At 49.2% G+C, this 15,397-nt stretch overlaps 2 protein-coding genes across 8 annotated transcripts in view; one reads left to right on the top strand and one right to left on the bottom strand.

The window, feature by feature from the left end:
* The window catches only part of COQ4 (coenzyme Q4), a 143,395-nt gene that overhangs the window by 45,996 nt on the left and 82,002 nt on the right, over nt 1–15,397 (bottom strand). The window lies entirely within an intron of this gene.
* The window catches only part of GOLGA2 (golgin A2), a 31,559-nt gene that overhangs the window by 13,718 nt on the left and 2,444 nt on the right, over nt 1–15,397 (top strand). For all 7 annotated transcript variants that reach the window (XM_026689542.2, XM_087944059.1, XM_087944056.1 and 4 more), the window contains 19 exons: nt 1,152–1,190; nt 2,419–2,481; nt 2,636–2,729; nt 3,053–3,159; nt 4,495–4,553; nt 4,686–4,827; nt 6,087–6,179; nt 6,309–6,416; nt 6,506–6,596; nt 7,343–7,695; nt 8,999–9,112; nt 10,120–10,344; nt 11,271–11,370; nt 11,466–11,551; nt 11,828–11,981; nt 12,337–12,404; nt 13,468–13,570; nt 14,503–14,609; nt 15,193–15,364. In XM_026689542.2, coding sequence (XP_026545327.2) covers nt 1,152–1,190; nt 2,419–2,481; nt 2,636–2,729; nt 3,053–3,159; nt 4,495–4,553; nt 4,686–4,827; nt 6,087–6,179; nt 6,309–6,416; nt 6,506–6,596; nt 7,343–7,695; nt 8,999–9,112; nt 10,120–10,344; nt 11,271–11,370; nt 11,466–11,551; nt 11,828–11,981; nt 12,337–12,404; nt 13,468–13,570; nt 14,503–14,609; nt 15,193–15,364 — 2,278 coding nt within the window. The remainder of the gene's footprint in view (nt 1–1,151; nt 1,191–2,418; nt 2,482–2,635; nt 2,730–3,052; nt 3,160–4,494; nt 4,554–4,685; nt 4,828–6,086; nt 6,180–6,308; nt 6,417–6,505; nt 6,597–7,342; nt 7,696–8,998; nt 9,113–10,119; nt 10,345–11,270; nt 11,371–11,465; nt 11,552–11,827; nt 11,982–12,336; nt 12,405–13,467; nt 13,571–14,502; nt 14,610–15,192; nt 15,365–15,397) is intronic.

Raw genomic sequence — 15,397 nt, 5'->3', positions numbered from 1 at the left:
ATGGGCTGAATAGAAGCAGCCAAGTAACAAGAAACCGCAGGGTTACGCCCACAAGGGGCTTTTGGGGAGAGGGAGGAGTTGTCGGTAAAAAAGATCAAAGGAATCCTCGCAGATTTTAATCCTCTAGTCATCGCCGACTGGAGGGGCTGGTGCTCATCTCCATTTCAAGGCCATCGAGCCAGTGCTGTCCAAAGACATTTCTGCGGTCATGTGGCCAGCATGATGCTGTTACCTCCCCACCAAAGTGGTACCTATTTATCTACTTGCCTTTGCCTGCTTTTGAACTGCTAGTTTGGGAGGAGCTGAGCCGAGGACGGGAACTCACCCCGTCGCATGGCACTCGGGTCTCAAACCCGGACTGCTAGTTTTCCAGCCGAAAAAACCCAGCATCTTAACCGCTGAGCCACCACGCCACCCTAGAACCCATAGGCATAAACTCAATTCACCCCATCAAATCGGGGAGAGTGGAAACAGGTTCAGATCCTGAAGCCCATGCTCGCCCCAAGATAACAGTCCCGGCTTTCCCTCATTTATTCACCGTGTCGACTCTTTTCAGCAAGAGCGGATCTTTCTAGGCCCAAATGTAAGATGAGCCCGGCTGCCTGTCCTTCTCTTGTGGCACCGTGAAGAAGCCCACGTGGCTCATCTTGTCTCATGGCTTGTTGCAGCTTCTCTTCCTGCTTGCCTCCTTCCGTGCAACTAAGGGCTGTTTTCGGGTAGCAAAAGGGGCCTCGCTGTGTTTGAAACCTTCCTCCTTGTCCTGTCGCTCTCTCCAGCTTGTTTGCATGCCCTGTTTTTTTATTCTCCCCCCCCCCCTCATTTTTTTTCCCCCTTTGACTTCTCATTCCACCCCCTCCCGCTCTGCTGGGTCATGTGTCGTACGCTGCCTGTATGTGGAAGTCCCAAAGTCACGTCTTTTCAGGGCCCTTGTGCTGGTCGCTAAACGAATGGTTGTAAGTGGAGGACCCCTGTACCCGCCCCCCAAAGCACTTCCGTTACAACACGGCAGGGGTTGGGGAGACCCAGGTTGCAGCGCTTCTGCTGGTCCTGATTTCGACGCCCGAGCTGCGTTGCTCCCCACAAAAGCCTTAACACAGCATTGCCTAGCTCCAGAAGTGATCCTCGCTGTCTCCATTTTTTTCCTTGTGCAGAAACAGCAGAACCAAGAAGCTGTGAATGAGTTGGAGAAGGTAATGGAGAAAGATACATTCCAGAGATACCAAAAAAAATTAATAATGTTTTATTTTGCTTCCCCCCCACCACCTGCCTTCTAAACATTATTGGGAGGGTTTCAGCTGCCTTACCTCTAGTTAATTTGAAGACCCTCTAACCCTGTGGGACAGTGAAATTGCATTTACCCTCCAGGGTAGAGGTCTAAAAATTACAACCTAATTTATACGGATTGGTTCCCCCCAGTTCTCCATCTGGACAGGTCTTTGAGGCGTGCAGAACAAAACACACTTTTTTTTTTGGTTCTTCAATTCCTCACAGTTGTGTGGCTTTACCATCAACTCATAGCCATCCTGTTGTTTGCATTCGTTTTCTTAATGTAAAAGCTGCTGTTTGCGGCTGTATCAGCTTCTTCCTGTCCTTGCAGATGCAGATAATTCTGCATTTCTTTTGAACATTGACCGGTTAGTCTGATCAGCTGAGGGGTTTTCTCTTTCTCTTTTGAAAACCTTGTGACTTTTCATTTAGGTTTGTTTGGTTTTTTTAAATTTTTTAATTAGCACAATGTTAGCATGCATTTCCAGGCCAGATATGGATTAGCATGGAAGTGGCGCAGTGGCCTAGAGGTGCAGCTCTCACCTCACAATCAGGAGGCTGTGAGTTCGATCCTAGGTAGAGACAGATATTTCTCTCTCTGAGGACAATGAGAACATAACTGCTGAATATGACTCCTCATTGGTGACGGGAAGAGCATCCGGCCAGTAAACACTCAGCTCCATTTAGTTGCCCAAACTCTACTTGGTAAGGGATTATGGGATTGTTAAAAGAAGATGATGATATGGGTTAGCATAGCAATAACTTGAGTCCTCCCAATAAAACTGAATGCCAGCTTAGTGGTAAAAAGTACAATGGAACAGAGGCCACTTTCCAAGGATAGTTTCTCAGCCGCTTCACCAGCATTTCTGAAAAGTTGTTTGTGGAAAGACTGTAGAAAGCTTTGAAATGCTATGTCTGGGCCAAAGCAGTTCTAGCAATATCTGGATATAACAAAGCAGCGTTTCTCAACCGTGGCCGTTTGAAAATGGGACGACTTCCAACTCCCTCTGTCTTCAAACTGCCACGGTTTGAAACGAAACCCGTCCATCTCCAAACTGCCACGGTTGAGAAACATGGCGCTAAAGACTGGACGACAGCACGCTACATTGACTGCCGGTCTGGCTGAAGCATAAATAAATCGTGTTTCCACAGGAGAAGAAGGGCTTTGAGCAGAGGTTTGCGAAGGAGCAAGCCACCCTACGAGAACAATTACAGGTAGGTGCCATATCACCCTCCCATCCCAGTCCTGGCGGCCTTCTCCAACCCCCAGGAGGAAGCACCTGGTTTTGTGGGAAGCTGTGTTCCGTCACCTGCTGGCTCTCTCAGTGTTCCTCAGCTCATCCCGCTCTCCCGGGCTTCCTTTATAAAGGTCCACATCCAGACCATTGGCATCCTGGTCTCTGAGAAGTCCGAATTGCAGACAGCCCTCAGCCACACACAGCAGGCCGCCCGACACAAAACAGGTGAGTGCTCCTCCTGGCCGCCTTCCTTATTTAATCACCTGGTGGCATTAGAGACCTGGCGTTCTTTTTTTTTCCACCGCCTGGGATCCCTTTGTCCCATCTTCAAAGAAATCCAGTCCGACAGGCTTGAATTTAAATGTATCCCAGCTGCATTTCTTTTCCTTTTTGATCGTGGGGTTACTTGGCATCAAATTGGACCCACTTCTGCTTTTCTTAGCAGCCCGGTGGTAGCTACCAAGCATCCGGTTGGCATTATGGGGTTCACGTGGCGCTTGGATGCCAGCAGCCCTAATCTTGTTTTTTGTTTTTTTTTTCTGGGACAGGGGAAGCTGAGGACCTGGCCGCCCGGCTGCAATCATCCCGCCAGAGGGTCTCAGAAGTAGAATACACCCTCTCCTCCCTCTCCATTCAGCAGAAGCAGACAGAGAAAGTAAGCGTAGGGCATTCCCCTCTTCTCTCCTTGTCTTCTTTGACACCGCGGCTTCCTTTTTGAAGTAAGGCCTATTTCCCTGCCCCAGATGCTTGCAAAGCAAGTAGAAATAAGCTATTGTGGTCTGTTGGCCCCTCTGGCAGCCGAATCGGATGAGGAGGAGGAGGCGGCGTGGGAGTCATGATCCGCATTAGGGCAACCTGAGAAGCTCCAAGGGGGAAGAGAGAATGGAGCTGTCAGAGATAGAGGCAGAGCCTGGGCTGTCAATCAGTCCTCGGATGGCGAGTTAACAGCCCCCAGGTCTGGAGGTGGCTGATGAGGAAGAGGAGGAACAGCTGGGTCCAGTGCCTGAGTCACGGATGCGCAGAAGGCAGAGGAGAGGAGAGCAGTGGAAATCTATGGGCCGGCCCTCGGGAAGGAAGAGCAACCGCAACTAGCGAGGCCCCACCCTAGCTAGGGGTTAAAAGGCAGGGGGGGCGGAGATGAATAGATGTGGCAGACAAGTATTCATCTCCCTGCTGGACAGACTCGTTAGCCTGCTTGTGAGTAAGAGAGAGACTTTTTACCGGGGCTGCTGGCACTCCTAATAAAGGAAACATTTCGTTAACTGCAGAGGGTTTGTCGTGTTTGAGAGCTGTGTCTGAACATAAAGGATTATTTTTTAAAAAAAAGCTCCGTGGATCACACACACTTTGCCTTGTCTTTGTCAATCAGCACCCAGATCAGGATAGATTAACTCCAAGGTTAATTTCACACTAGCAATCAAGTAGTAAACAATACCCCAATCAAGAGATCTTAGTCAAAATAAACTTCCTTCTCCAGCTAAGACCCTTGTTTGACCCTTCAAGGACAAGGAAAGGGGCATTTAACGCAGACAGAGATGTTAGCATCTTAGTTGCTCTGGCTATACAAGGCAAAACATTTTCATGGGGGATGAATACTGGGGAATATTCAGCTTTTCCTAGCTGAATTTTGCTTTGGCAGAAGTCAACGGGCTGACTTGCTGTCGAATTCTGCTTAGCAGTTTATGGGGTCTTGTTTAAATCCACCCCCACCCCCCACCAAATCCATACTTTTTATTTTTTTCAAAGCAGTAAAGGGAATTGGACCAGCCAGCCAATCTGAATTATTTTATCTAACAACAACAGATGCCGGAGAATTTATATAGAATCCATAATTTTGGCCGTTAAGTGCCCATCACAGGAGTGAGAATACCGCAAACTTTTGCAAAAAAATTTATTTAGAGACATTTGTTCCAGTGAAATATTTTTCTCTTTCTCTCTCTTTTTTTAAAAAAATTGCCTGTTTTGATGGCTTTTCCTTCTTTGCCCACAGCACAACAAAGAGCTAGCAAAGGAACGAGATAACCTCAAACTGGAAATGTATAAGCAGGGGTAAGATTCGTCTTTCTTTCCTTTAGCGTTTAGAGGTGAGATTTGTCATTTTTTTGCTTTAGTGTGATTGCGGTATTGATAGAAATGAAGGAAGGTTTCATTTGGCTCTCTTGGGCTGCTGTCTCTCCCTAGTAAAACCAACGAAGAACTCAAACAGCAGACTTCGGAATTGTCCGAGAAACTGCGCAACCTGATCTCTGAAAATTCAGCCATGAAACTGGATGTGGAAGATTTGCACAAGAAACTGGAAATGGCAGAACTGGTGATTCAGCAGGTATCGGCGTTATTGTGACTGCAAGTACTCTTTCAGCCATTTTGTTTATAGAGACCGTTCAAAGTTACGATGACCCCTGGGGGGGGAAAAATGACTCACAACCGGTTCTCGCACTGTGAAAACCATTGCATCATTCGCACGATCACGGAATCCAAAACTTGTGAACTTGACAAGGGGGAAGCTGTATTTGCTTTGTGACTGTGGTGACCCAGGGTGGGATACAAAACAAACACAGTCACAGAAAACAGGTGAAGCCCCTTTTATTCCTTCACTTTGCTTCCAAGCTCCAAATATTCTTGACGGAAGACAAAAAAACACCCACACAGTTACAAGACGAAGGGAAAAAGCAACACAAACCAGGCAAGATAAGGGCTGGAGGATGTCCACAGGTAACACACACTGGGAAGGACGGCAAAGTCAGAGAGGAACTATAAACTAGAGATATTTACACGCTTTGTTTCCAGTGTTCGCCCGTACGCATGTCCGTCCTCTTATCCAGTTTTCACAGTTGCAGCCCATGAAGAGGATCAAGGCCCTCTCCTCCTGAGTAGACGATGTCTCTCCCTTATCCTCTCCTCCCTGCGTGCCCTAGGATGGAGAAGGGATGGGCCTGGGTCCTCCTCTGACTGCCCAGCCGGCCTCTGCCCTTCCCCAGCCTCCTCCACAACCTCCGGAGCCACACTTCCACTCCCTGTCGGCTGTTCCTCCTCTCCCTCAGAGTCAGTCTCCAACAGGGGCATCACAATGACCATTTGATGCAATTCACAAATGCAACAATTTGTTTAATAACGGTGGCAAAAAATAAAAAATAAAATAAAACAAGGTGCGACTCATTTAACAACTGCCTTACTTAGCAGTGAAGTTCTGACCCCAACTGTGCTCGTAAGTTAAGAGCTAATTTGTATTTGTACCTTTGTTTTTTTCCTGCCTGGGTGTAAAAACCTTGCTTTGCCACATTAAATTTTGTGTTGTTGGATAGAGCCCATTGTTCAAGTCTGTCAAGATCTTTTTGGATCCTGATTTTTTTTTCCTGGGGCGTTGACTCCTTGTAGTCTTTTCCCAGCCCCCCCCTCCAATCCCCCCCCCCTATGAAATAGGCTATGCTAAGCCACCTGAGTCTCCCTGATTCACTACTGTAATTAATGCACCACCTGGAGCTCACCTTGACAAATCTCTCCTGGACAAGGGGAGGAGAAGAAGGTGGATCAAAAAGGACTTGGATAATCGTGTGGTTTGTTTTTTTTTAACCCCTCTGCCAGTTTTCAAGCCAGCCAGGGATCTCAGATGCTACTGCTCAGCAGTTGCAGGCCGCACTGGAGGAAAGAGCCAACTTAGAAAGCCAAATAGCCCAGGTAAGGTGGACGTCCAGAGGGGATGCCTTCAAAAGAAGGCTGGGGATTTGGCCTTGATGGCAGTTGTCATCCAGAGTCTGACTCGCACTGCCCGACTCTTCTTCTCTTTCCTTCTTCCTTGCTGAGCAGCTGTCAGAATCCTTGCAGAAACTGCAGGCTGAACGAGATCAATACGTCCTGCGTCTGAAGGAGGAAGGGAACATCTGGCAGCAGCGGGTTGAGCTCCTCTCCGAGCAGGTAAGGACTATTATACCTGTGAGGTTCTTTGGGGATCTCTAATGTTTTGGAGGTTGCCCTTCAAGCTGGTACAACTGGGCTTCCCGCAGGTCCGGACTCTGATGGGAGAGAAAGAAGTCAGTGAGACTCGGATCGGGGAGCTGGAGACGAACCTCTCAGAGCTGCTCAGCAGTCAGTCAGGTAAATGCCAGCGTTCGCAACTGCCTCCTTTCGGTCACCTGATTCACCATTTTCTAAAATTGGGGCGTGGTGGCTCGGTGACTTAATGACACTGGAGATGGTCTTTGCTCCAAGCAGTTCAAGTCCCGGCACCGTGTGAGTTCCCGTCACTCACCTCCGCTCCTGCCCAGCTAGCCGTTCGAAAGCATGTTCTATGCGAGTAGATAAATAGGTACCCCTTCAGCGGGGAGAGAAGCCGGCGCTTCATGCGGATGGTTAGAATCCTGCCGGCTCTGGACCTTCTCCGTTGCAAGGCCCGTTTGCATGGCGGCTTTGGCAGAAGGAGAGGGGCCTCAGAGGACGCTGCAGGAAAGCCGTTCCGTTTTTGTTTCTGGCGCGGAACTAGCTTGCCCCGCTCTGGCGCACCTTGGGAAAGGCGCCAGCGTGAACCAAACAGATAGCAGTCTTAGGCAGCCGAACTACTACTCTGCACTAGCATTGTCGTCTCCTGACTAACGTATCATTGCCATACGCTAAAACAAATCTTCTAAATCCAGCAATCTTTCCTTCATACGTCCATATCTCGGTGGAAAGATCCCTCCGCTGCAGCACGTTGGGTGCTTGCTCCAAGATGGTGGTCAGGGACAGGAGGGTGGGAAGCTCTAGAGAACCATCGTGTTTCCAACTAGGCTTGCCATTAGAGTTGGCTTGATCCTAGGACGTTCGCCGTAAATAAGCCACCTTTCTTCCCCCACTGGATTCCCTAGCGGTGAAAGCCCAGGAAACTCCGCCTGCTCCTGCCGCCACCCCGGGGCCCTCGCCAACGGAAGCCCACCTTCGAGAGGAGTTGGCTCAACTGGAGAAGGAGAAGGAGGAGCTGCTCGACCGATGGCAGACCCAGGTGCGAGACAACGGGCAGCTTAGCCAGCTCAACCAGGAGCAGGAGGAGCGGCTCCAAGAGCTGGAGAAGACCTTACAGCGCTACAGCGAGGAGGACGTGGACAAGCAGCAGATCCTGGAGAACATGCAGAGCGACAAAGCTACCATCAGCCGGGCCTTGACGCAGAACCGGGAGCTGAAGGAGCAGCTGGCGGAGCTGCAGAACGGATTCGTCAAACTGGTGCGTTTCTCCCTCCTCATCTCCCAAAGGCCAAGGCATAGTCCTCGGGTTATGACCGTCATTGGAGCCTTATGCCCAAAACTCCAGACCTCCGCAGAGGCGGGGGGTAGTTTTGAGCCTTCCAAATTTAAACCCTGAATTTTAATCCCAGGGACTGTGTTTTATAACTCTGCCCGCCTATTTATAGAGAGGAAGTCTAAAAGATTCTTGCTTAGGTGTGTTGTGTTTGCCTCTTCAACTTTCTTCACTCCCCCCACCCTCCCCAAAATCCCTCAAGGTAGCCACTAAAATAGCAACAGCAATAGCACTTAGACTCATATACCACTTCACAGGGCTTTTACCGCCCTCTGGAAGCGCTTTAACAGAGTCAGCCTCTTGCCCCCAACAATCTGGGTTCTCACTTTACCTACCTTGGAAAGGATGGAAGGCTGAGTCAGCCTCGAGTTGGTTAGGATGAAACTGCTGGCTAGGGGCAGAGCCTGCAATACTGCATTCTAACTATTGTAGCACCACGGCTCTTAGATAAATATTGGATGGATGGATGGATGGATGGATGGATGGATGGATGGATGGATGGATGGGCGGGCAGACAGATGATAGATATATAGACAGACAGAAAGACTGACATAGAGATAGATCAATTGCAGTAGCATTTAGACTTATATACCACTTCACAGTGCCCTCTCCAAGTGATTTACATAGTCAGCCTTTTGCCCTCAACAATCTGGGTCCTCATTTGACCCACCTCGGAAGGAGGGAAGGCTGAGTCAACCTTGAGCTGGTCGGGATTCAATCTGCCAAATTGCAGCTGGCAGGCAGCAGAAGTAGCTGCAGTACTGCCCTCTAACCCCTGTGCCACCGAGGCTCTTAAACATCTCTCATTGGTTTGATTTGGGTACAGGTAGTCCTCGACTTAACAACAGTTTGCTTAATGACCGTTCGAAATTGCAACGGCATTGAAAAAAGTGACTTATGACTGTTTTTCACGCTTACGACCGTTATAGCATCCCCACGGTCACGTGATGCTTGGCAACTGACTCATGTTTATGACGGTTTCAGTGTCCTGGCATCACAGTGATCCCTTTTTGCGATCTTCAGACAAGCCAAGTCCATGTTGGAAGCCAGATTCACTTAACAACCACGTTACTAATTTAACAGTTGCAGCGATTCGCTTAACAAATGGGACAAGACAAGTCGTAAAACGGGGCGAAGCTCCCTCAAACACATTTTTTCACTCGGCAACATAACATTTTTTGGCTCAATTGTGGTCGTAAGTATTTCCCTCGAACCATCCTTCTTTCAGACCAACGAGAACATGGAGATCACGAACGCCTTGCAGTCTGAACAGCACGTGAAGAAGCAGCTGGCCAAGAAATTGGGTGAACTCCAGGAGAAGCTGGTGGACTTTAAGGAGAAGGCAAGGCTCTCTGGACTTCAGAGTCCAGTCTGGCTCTTCCGCTTTTATCCTGGGAGCAAAATTATTTTCCACAGGTGGCTCTTGATTTTGGGGGGGGGGTTAGGCTGCTTAGCGCAGCTTCCTGACACGGGAATTTGGAATTTCTTGACTAAGTGGGACTCTAGCTCCTTGCTCTCAAGCCATTGGTTTCAAAAGCACCCTTGGTCGATTGTCACTGCAACCCCCCGTCTTTAAAGAAATACAGAAATAGCGATTACAGAGTTGGAACGGACCTTGGAGGTCTTCTAGTCCAACCCAGGAGACCCTATAACATTTTAGACAAATGGTTATCCAACCTCCTCTTAAAAACTTCCAGCGTTGGAGCATTTACAACCTCTGGAGGCAAGTTGTTCCACTGGTTCATTGTTTTAATTGCAAGGAAATTCCTCCTTAGTTCTAAGTTGCTTCTCTCCTTGATTAGTTTCCACCCATTGCTTCTTGTCCTGCCCTCAGGTGCTTTGGAGAATAGCTGGACTGCCTCTTCTTTGGGGCAGTCCCTCAAATATTGGAAGACTACTATCATGTCACCCCTGGTCCTTTGAATCAAACTAGACCTACCCAAGTCATCCAATTCAACTGTTGCAACGGGCCGCGGTGTTGGCCCCTTTCAGATAGGTGGGCTTCAACTCCCAGAGTGCCATGGCGGCTGGGAAGCCCTGGGAATTGAAGTCCACCTCTCTTAAAGTCGCCAAGGTTGAGCCACTCTGGTCTAGATTTTGAGGGAAGCAAAATTGATCATCTTAAACACAAAATCATGGCTGAGACGCCCTCAAAACTGGGGAGAACTGGTTTTGGGGAGGGGGAGAGAAGCTTGAGGAGGCAACATGTCACCCTTCCTTAATCCGGTTTAAGATTGATCTTAGTGAGGCTGTCAGGAGAGCTTCGCCTTCTATCCATAGTTATGGGAGATGGTGGGAAGGCGTGTTGTTGGAGTAGATCTTCATTCACTGGGTCTTGTTCCGTCCAAGATGGATCAGAAGACCCACGAAGCTCAGGACTTCCAGGACCAGAGGGATCAGTATTTGGCCCACCTCCAGCAGTACATCGCAGCCTATCAGCTACTCACCGTTGAGAAGGAGGAGCTACACAAGAAGTACCTCCTGCAGACCCAGCTCATGGACCGACTGCAGCACGAGGAAGTTCAAGGCAAGGTGAATGCTGAGATGCACTTCAAAGAGCTTCAGAAAGCTAAGGTGAGCCCTGCAGGTTTGACCTCGATTCTCTTTCGGGAAAGCCAACAGAGTCTGTAACTCGATTACTAGTTGGGTCGAAACGCCTAAGAACAAGCCAACAGGACCCCCATCCTCCTGCTTTCCTTTCCTCCCTTCCTCCATGAAGTTACCCTAGTTGGGTCATGAAACGTCTGCAAAGAAAGCAGCCAAGCTCAGAAAGCACCAAGGACCCCCATGGTTAGATCTAAGCTTGACAGCATCTGCACTATCCAGATTCTCTTAACAAGTGGAAGTTGATGGTTGCAAAGGGTTGACATGCCTTCAGATGGCGCTCTCCATCTTTTCTTCAGTGCAGGGATATTATTGGGCCTTTGCCAGCCATCATCTCGTGTAGGAAGTCAACCTGAGAAAGGGCTGCTAGGTTGAAAAAAAGCTATCAACATCCAGCTTGAGTATCCAAATAAAAATCCAGGATCATTTCAGTTCTGAAAAGCTTACTGTCTATTGAAAACATAGCATAGGAATGGTGAGGTAAAACTAACTGTGAATTTTGAGGCACTAGTTCACACTATTATACAATGAATTTCCCAAGCCAACTCCGTAGACGGTATAAAAAAGTTGTCTTTTGTTATGAGAACCATCCGCCGCCTTCTGCACACCTGTCAATCTGACCTTAGAAAGTTTCCTGAGTCTGCCAAGCTCTGGTGGAACTGCAGAAGTTTCGTTTCTTCAAATTAATCCGCTCGTAGTCAACATCCCTCTTACTCCAATGACAAGTTGGAACAAAGAGGCCTGTAGCTGCCCACGCCTCTTGACACCGGCTTTGATGAAAACAGGAGAAATGAGAGATTCCTAGTTTTCCTTCACAAATGTTGCGGGAGTCATTTTTGACCTCCCGATGCGAAGTCGGAACCGTTGTTGAAAAAGTCCTTCCTTGTCCCCAACAGAAAACCCTGGAATCCTTTTCTAAGGAGAACAAGGAGCTTCAAGCCCAGGTCACCCAACTTATGGCCGAACTGGACGAAAGGATGCTGCCCAGGGCCCAAGGTGAGTGAGGTTGGGATGGTTGGGAACCAAGGCCGGACCATCAGATCCCAGCTAAGGTCCTCATCCCTGCCATCCTCTGTCTTGCGGCTTTGCAGGGGATGGCGTGGAAGCAGCCGAGTTCGTGGACTCGAGGACTTCTCAGCTCAGCATTCCGGAGGATTTTGAGAGTAAAGAGGAAATGGTGAGCCCCTCCGTCCTCCTCCCTTGCCGCTCGCGCTCACTCCGTTGCCTGAATGGCCATCTCAAGAGCGGTGCAACAGACAACGAGTCATAAGTTGCTTTTTCCAAAGCTGTCATAATTACGGTCCGTTAAACCAATGGTTGTAAGTCGAGGCGAGGACAGCCTGGGCTGGAAGGTAGCCTGGTCCTAAATCCCTGCCCCCTCAGGGCCGCAGAGTTTGAAGTGTGAGATTTAGCCGTGCCGCCCCACTCAAATCGCCTGGCCTTCCTTTCCTAGGTGGCTTTCTTGACCTCCGCCGTGTCCCAAGCGGAGGGCGAGCGCGAAGAGATCAGACACCAGCTGATGGAAAAGAAAAAGCAGTGCAGGGAGCTATTGCAGCAGATCGCTAGCCTCAAGAAGGAGCATCAGCTGCAGCTCACATCCACAGGAGGTAAGAGACCCGCACTCGGGAGGCCCACAACGGCCACTCCAGCTGGGGGAGAAGGTCTACCTCTCCGCAAAATATCCGAGGCTAAAATTCCATAGCAAGAAACGGGGGCCAAAGCTTATGAGACCATTCCCCCATCAACCCCAGTCACGGTGCAATCCTGGCATACGTAATTAATGCCGGCATGTTGCTCCTAAGCTTGGGCCGAGGCTCGTGAGGAGGGGAATTAGGGGAGTCACCGGAACACTGACAGGAGACCCCCCCTCCCCCCTTCCCCACCCACCTGCCTCCTCGGGCTGTGGTTCGTGAAGCCCCTGTGCTCCTGTGGCGCTCTCAACTCTGCGTCTCACCATTTCAGGCTCCGATGCTGATTGGGTTCCAGGAGAGGTTCACGAAGCCTTAAAAAGCGCCATGGAGAAGCTGCAGGTGAGCCTTTGGGGGGGGGGACTCCTGATGTTGACGTTAGGGTAACTCTGGGGTCTGTGATGCTCTCTGAGCTGGATGGGTTTTCTTGCAGACATTTCATGACCCGACTAGGTAACGCTATCAAAAGCTCGAAGGGAAGAGAGAACAAAAGCCACATCTTTCTAACATTGATGCTGTTACCTAGTTGGCGAATGAAACGTTTTCAAGAAAACAATGGGACCACACAGTCATCATTGTCCTCCTCTTCCTCCCACACACCCCATTCCCTCCTAGTACTGATGATGTTCCCTACTTACTGTCTAACTCGTAAAACATTCCTATGCCCGTTTTCAAGTTGCCATAAACAAGGGGGGTGGGAGAGAAATCTGAAGAAGCAATAGGGCAGTTTAAAACCAGAAGTACATTCCACCCTTATCTTACAAAGATTGTAGCCTAGGCTACCGGATCTTCTTCCTGCAAAAATCCTTAATTGGGGAACATGATTGATGACACCCAGCAGGTGAATGTGCTTCATTGGAGAATCTGATTTATGATACACCTAGGGAGGAGACAGGTTCACAGGTGACTCTGAATTACGTATGCCAGAGTTGGCTTCATTTAGGTTAATGCCGACATGTTGCTCCTAATAAATCCTTTGAGTTTTGTTTTGAAGCTTGGCTCGAGGCTCGTGATTTAATTAGGGCAATCGCAGGAACCCTGACAGCAAGGGTCACGAGACAGACCCTCAAGCTCAGAGAACCCCTCAGTTCAACCCCTGAGCTACAAATATTCTCTTCTGTTATGATAACTGAATTATCTTCGCCCAGGATAAATTCCACGTGCTAGAAAGCTGCCATTTTAAATAATCACAACTCAGTCATTGTACCCTGTTACCTTTCCAGAACCGCTGGGTCTCTGCTTGAAGGTCTGTTTCAAAAACCTCTGGCCTGCTTTTCAGTGAAAGCGACGGAAGCCCTTCCCCTCCCGTAATTGATCTGTTCCCGGAAGGAAGTCCCTAGAGAAGGTTCAAAGAACGGCTTCCTCAATTAGCATCCTTCACCCACGCAATCTCCTTTCTCTGCAGCTCCGATTCACGGACCTGATGCGCGAGAAGGCAGAGCTGAAAGACCGCGTGGAAGAACTGGAGCACCACTGTATCCAGCTGTCCGGAGAAACAGACACCATAGGTAACCCTGACGCATCTGTTCGATCGTGTTAGCCGTTAACTAAAACTAGCATTATATCATTTTTGTTTGAACTTGGGGCCCTATCTAACACAACGAAACTCGGTGGTGAAACAAAAAGGAAGGTTCTACGTTTCGGCAAGGAAAACCAAATGCGCCGGTGTAGTATAGGTGGTATTGGCCTCAATAGCAGTAACTGCTAGAGGGACCTCAAGAATCCTAGTGGGCAATCATTTAAATATGAGCCAGCCATGTGGAGCAGCAGCCGCCAAAAAAGCCAATGCAGTTCCAGGCTGCATAAAACAGCAAGATGCAATCAAGATCACGTGAAGGGTTGATGCCAATTTATAAGGCCTTCATAAGGCCACACTGCATTCGATACCGCATTTTGGTCGCCATGATGTAAAAAAGATGTTGAGACTCTAGAAAGAGTGCAGAGAAGAGCAACCCAAGATGACTAGGGGGCTGGAGGGTAAAACATACGAAGAATTTACAGTTGAAGGAACTGGGTATGTCTAGTTTAATGAAAAGAAGGGCTGGGGGTGACATGATAGCAGCCTTCCACTATCTCAGGGGGCTGCCCCAAAGAAGAGGGAGTCAAGCTATACTCCAAAGCACCTGAAGGCAGGACAAGAAGCAACGGGTGGAAATTAATCAAGGAGAGAAGCTACCTAGAACTAAGGAAAAATTTCCTGGCAGAACAATTAATCAGTGGAACAATTTGCTTCCAGAAGTTGTCCTCTTAACACTGGAAGTTTTTAAGACGAGATTGGACAAGCATTTATCTGAAATAGTCTGCCCGAGCAAGGGGGTTGGACTAGAAGACCTCCAACTCTGTTATTCTGTTAAAAGAGTTGGAATCGATGAAGGGAACCCCGCAGCTCTGGGCTTCGGTATATTTATTCCCACCCTGGTTGTCTCTCCTAACCCTGCAGGTGAATACATTGCCCTGTACCAGAGTCAACGAGCGATTCTCAAACAGCGCCACCGGGAAAAAGAAGACTACATCAACCGCCTGGCTCAAGACAAGGAGGACATGAAGGTCAGGCCAAAATCCGCGAAATCTGGGCCGTTCCAATCAGGATTGGACCCTGTCAAGTCGAGCGCAACCCGGGCGATACCTAGACTGCATCCATCTCTCCTTTTGCGACCGTCGGTCCTTATTTAAAGCATGGTGTCTCAGTTCGGGGCTATGAACAGTAACCCCTGGAGGGCTGTGAGTCTCTGCTTTGAAGAGCTGGCCTGCTAGGGGAGAAATTAGTTCCTTTTGAGTTCTGTGTGTGTGTGTGTGTGTGTGTGTGTGTGTGTGTCCCTGTGTATCACTGTTGTGTATGTGGGTGGGTGCGTATTGCTGCTGTCTTTCTGCTCCTAGTCTAAGAACGAAGGCCCCCTGTTCCTTCCCCAAGTAGCTTTTCGAGCGACTTAGCAGATATGCCAAGAGAAGCACGATAGATGGTGAAGCGGAAGACTCATGAGGGCTAGCCCCTTAGCATTCCTAGCTCAGCCACAGGAAGTGGGGGAAGGGGACTTCCTCACAGGGCGAAGGAAGCCTTTGGTGCACTGGGAGGCCCCCCGTGCTCTTTTCCATTTCCCCCCTTTAGGTTCCTTGTTTCTTTTGGTTGCAGATGAAGTTACAGGAGCTGCACGAACTGGTGATGCGCTTGGTGGGCGAGCGGAACGATTGGTACACCAAGTACATGATAGCCACACAGGCTGGGGAGCTCCAGCCCGGGCCCGAGAGGGAGGCCGGCGCTCAGGCAGATGGCGTCTTCGAACCCAACGCTCCCAAGGTGGCAGGTGAGAGGCAGGAAAACTGGGGAGGGGGAAGGA

This window comes from Notechis scutatus, chromosome 15 (assembly GCF_049901735.1).
Source record: "Notechis scutatus isolate UNSWTSFEM ecotype Mainland chromosome 15, rNotScu1.2, whole genome shotgun sequence".
Lineage (NCBI taxonomy): Eukaryota > Metazoa > Chordata > Lepidosauria > Squamata > Elapidae > Notechis > Notechis scutatus.
The sequence above is the reverse complement of the archived record's forward strand: the minus strand, read 5'-3'. Positions and strand labels throughout refer to the sequence as shown.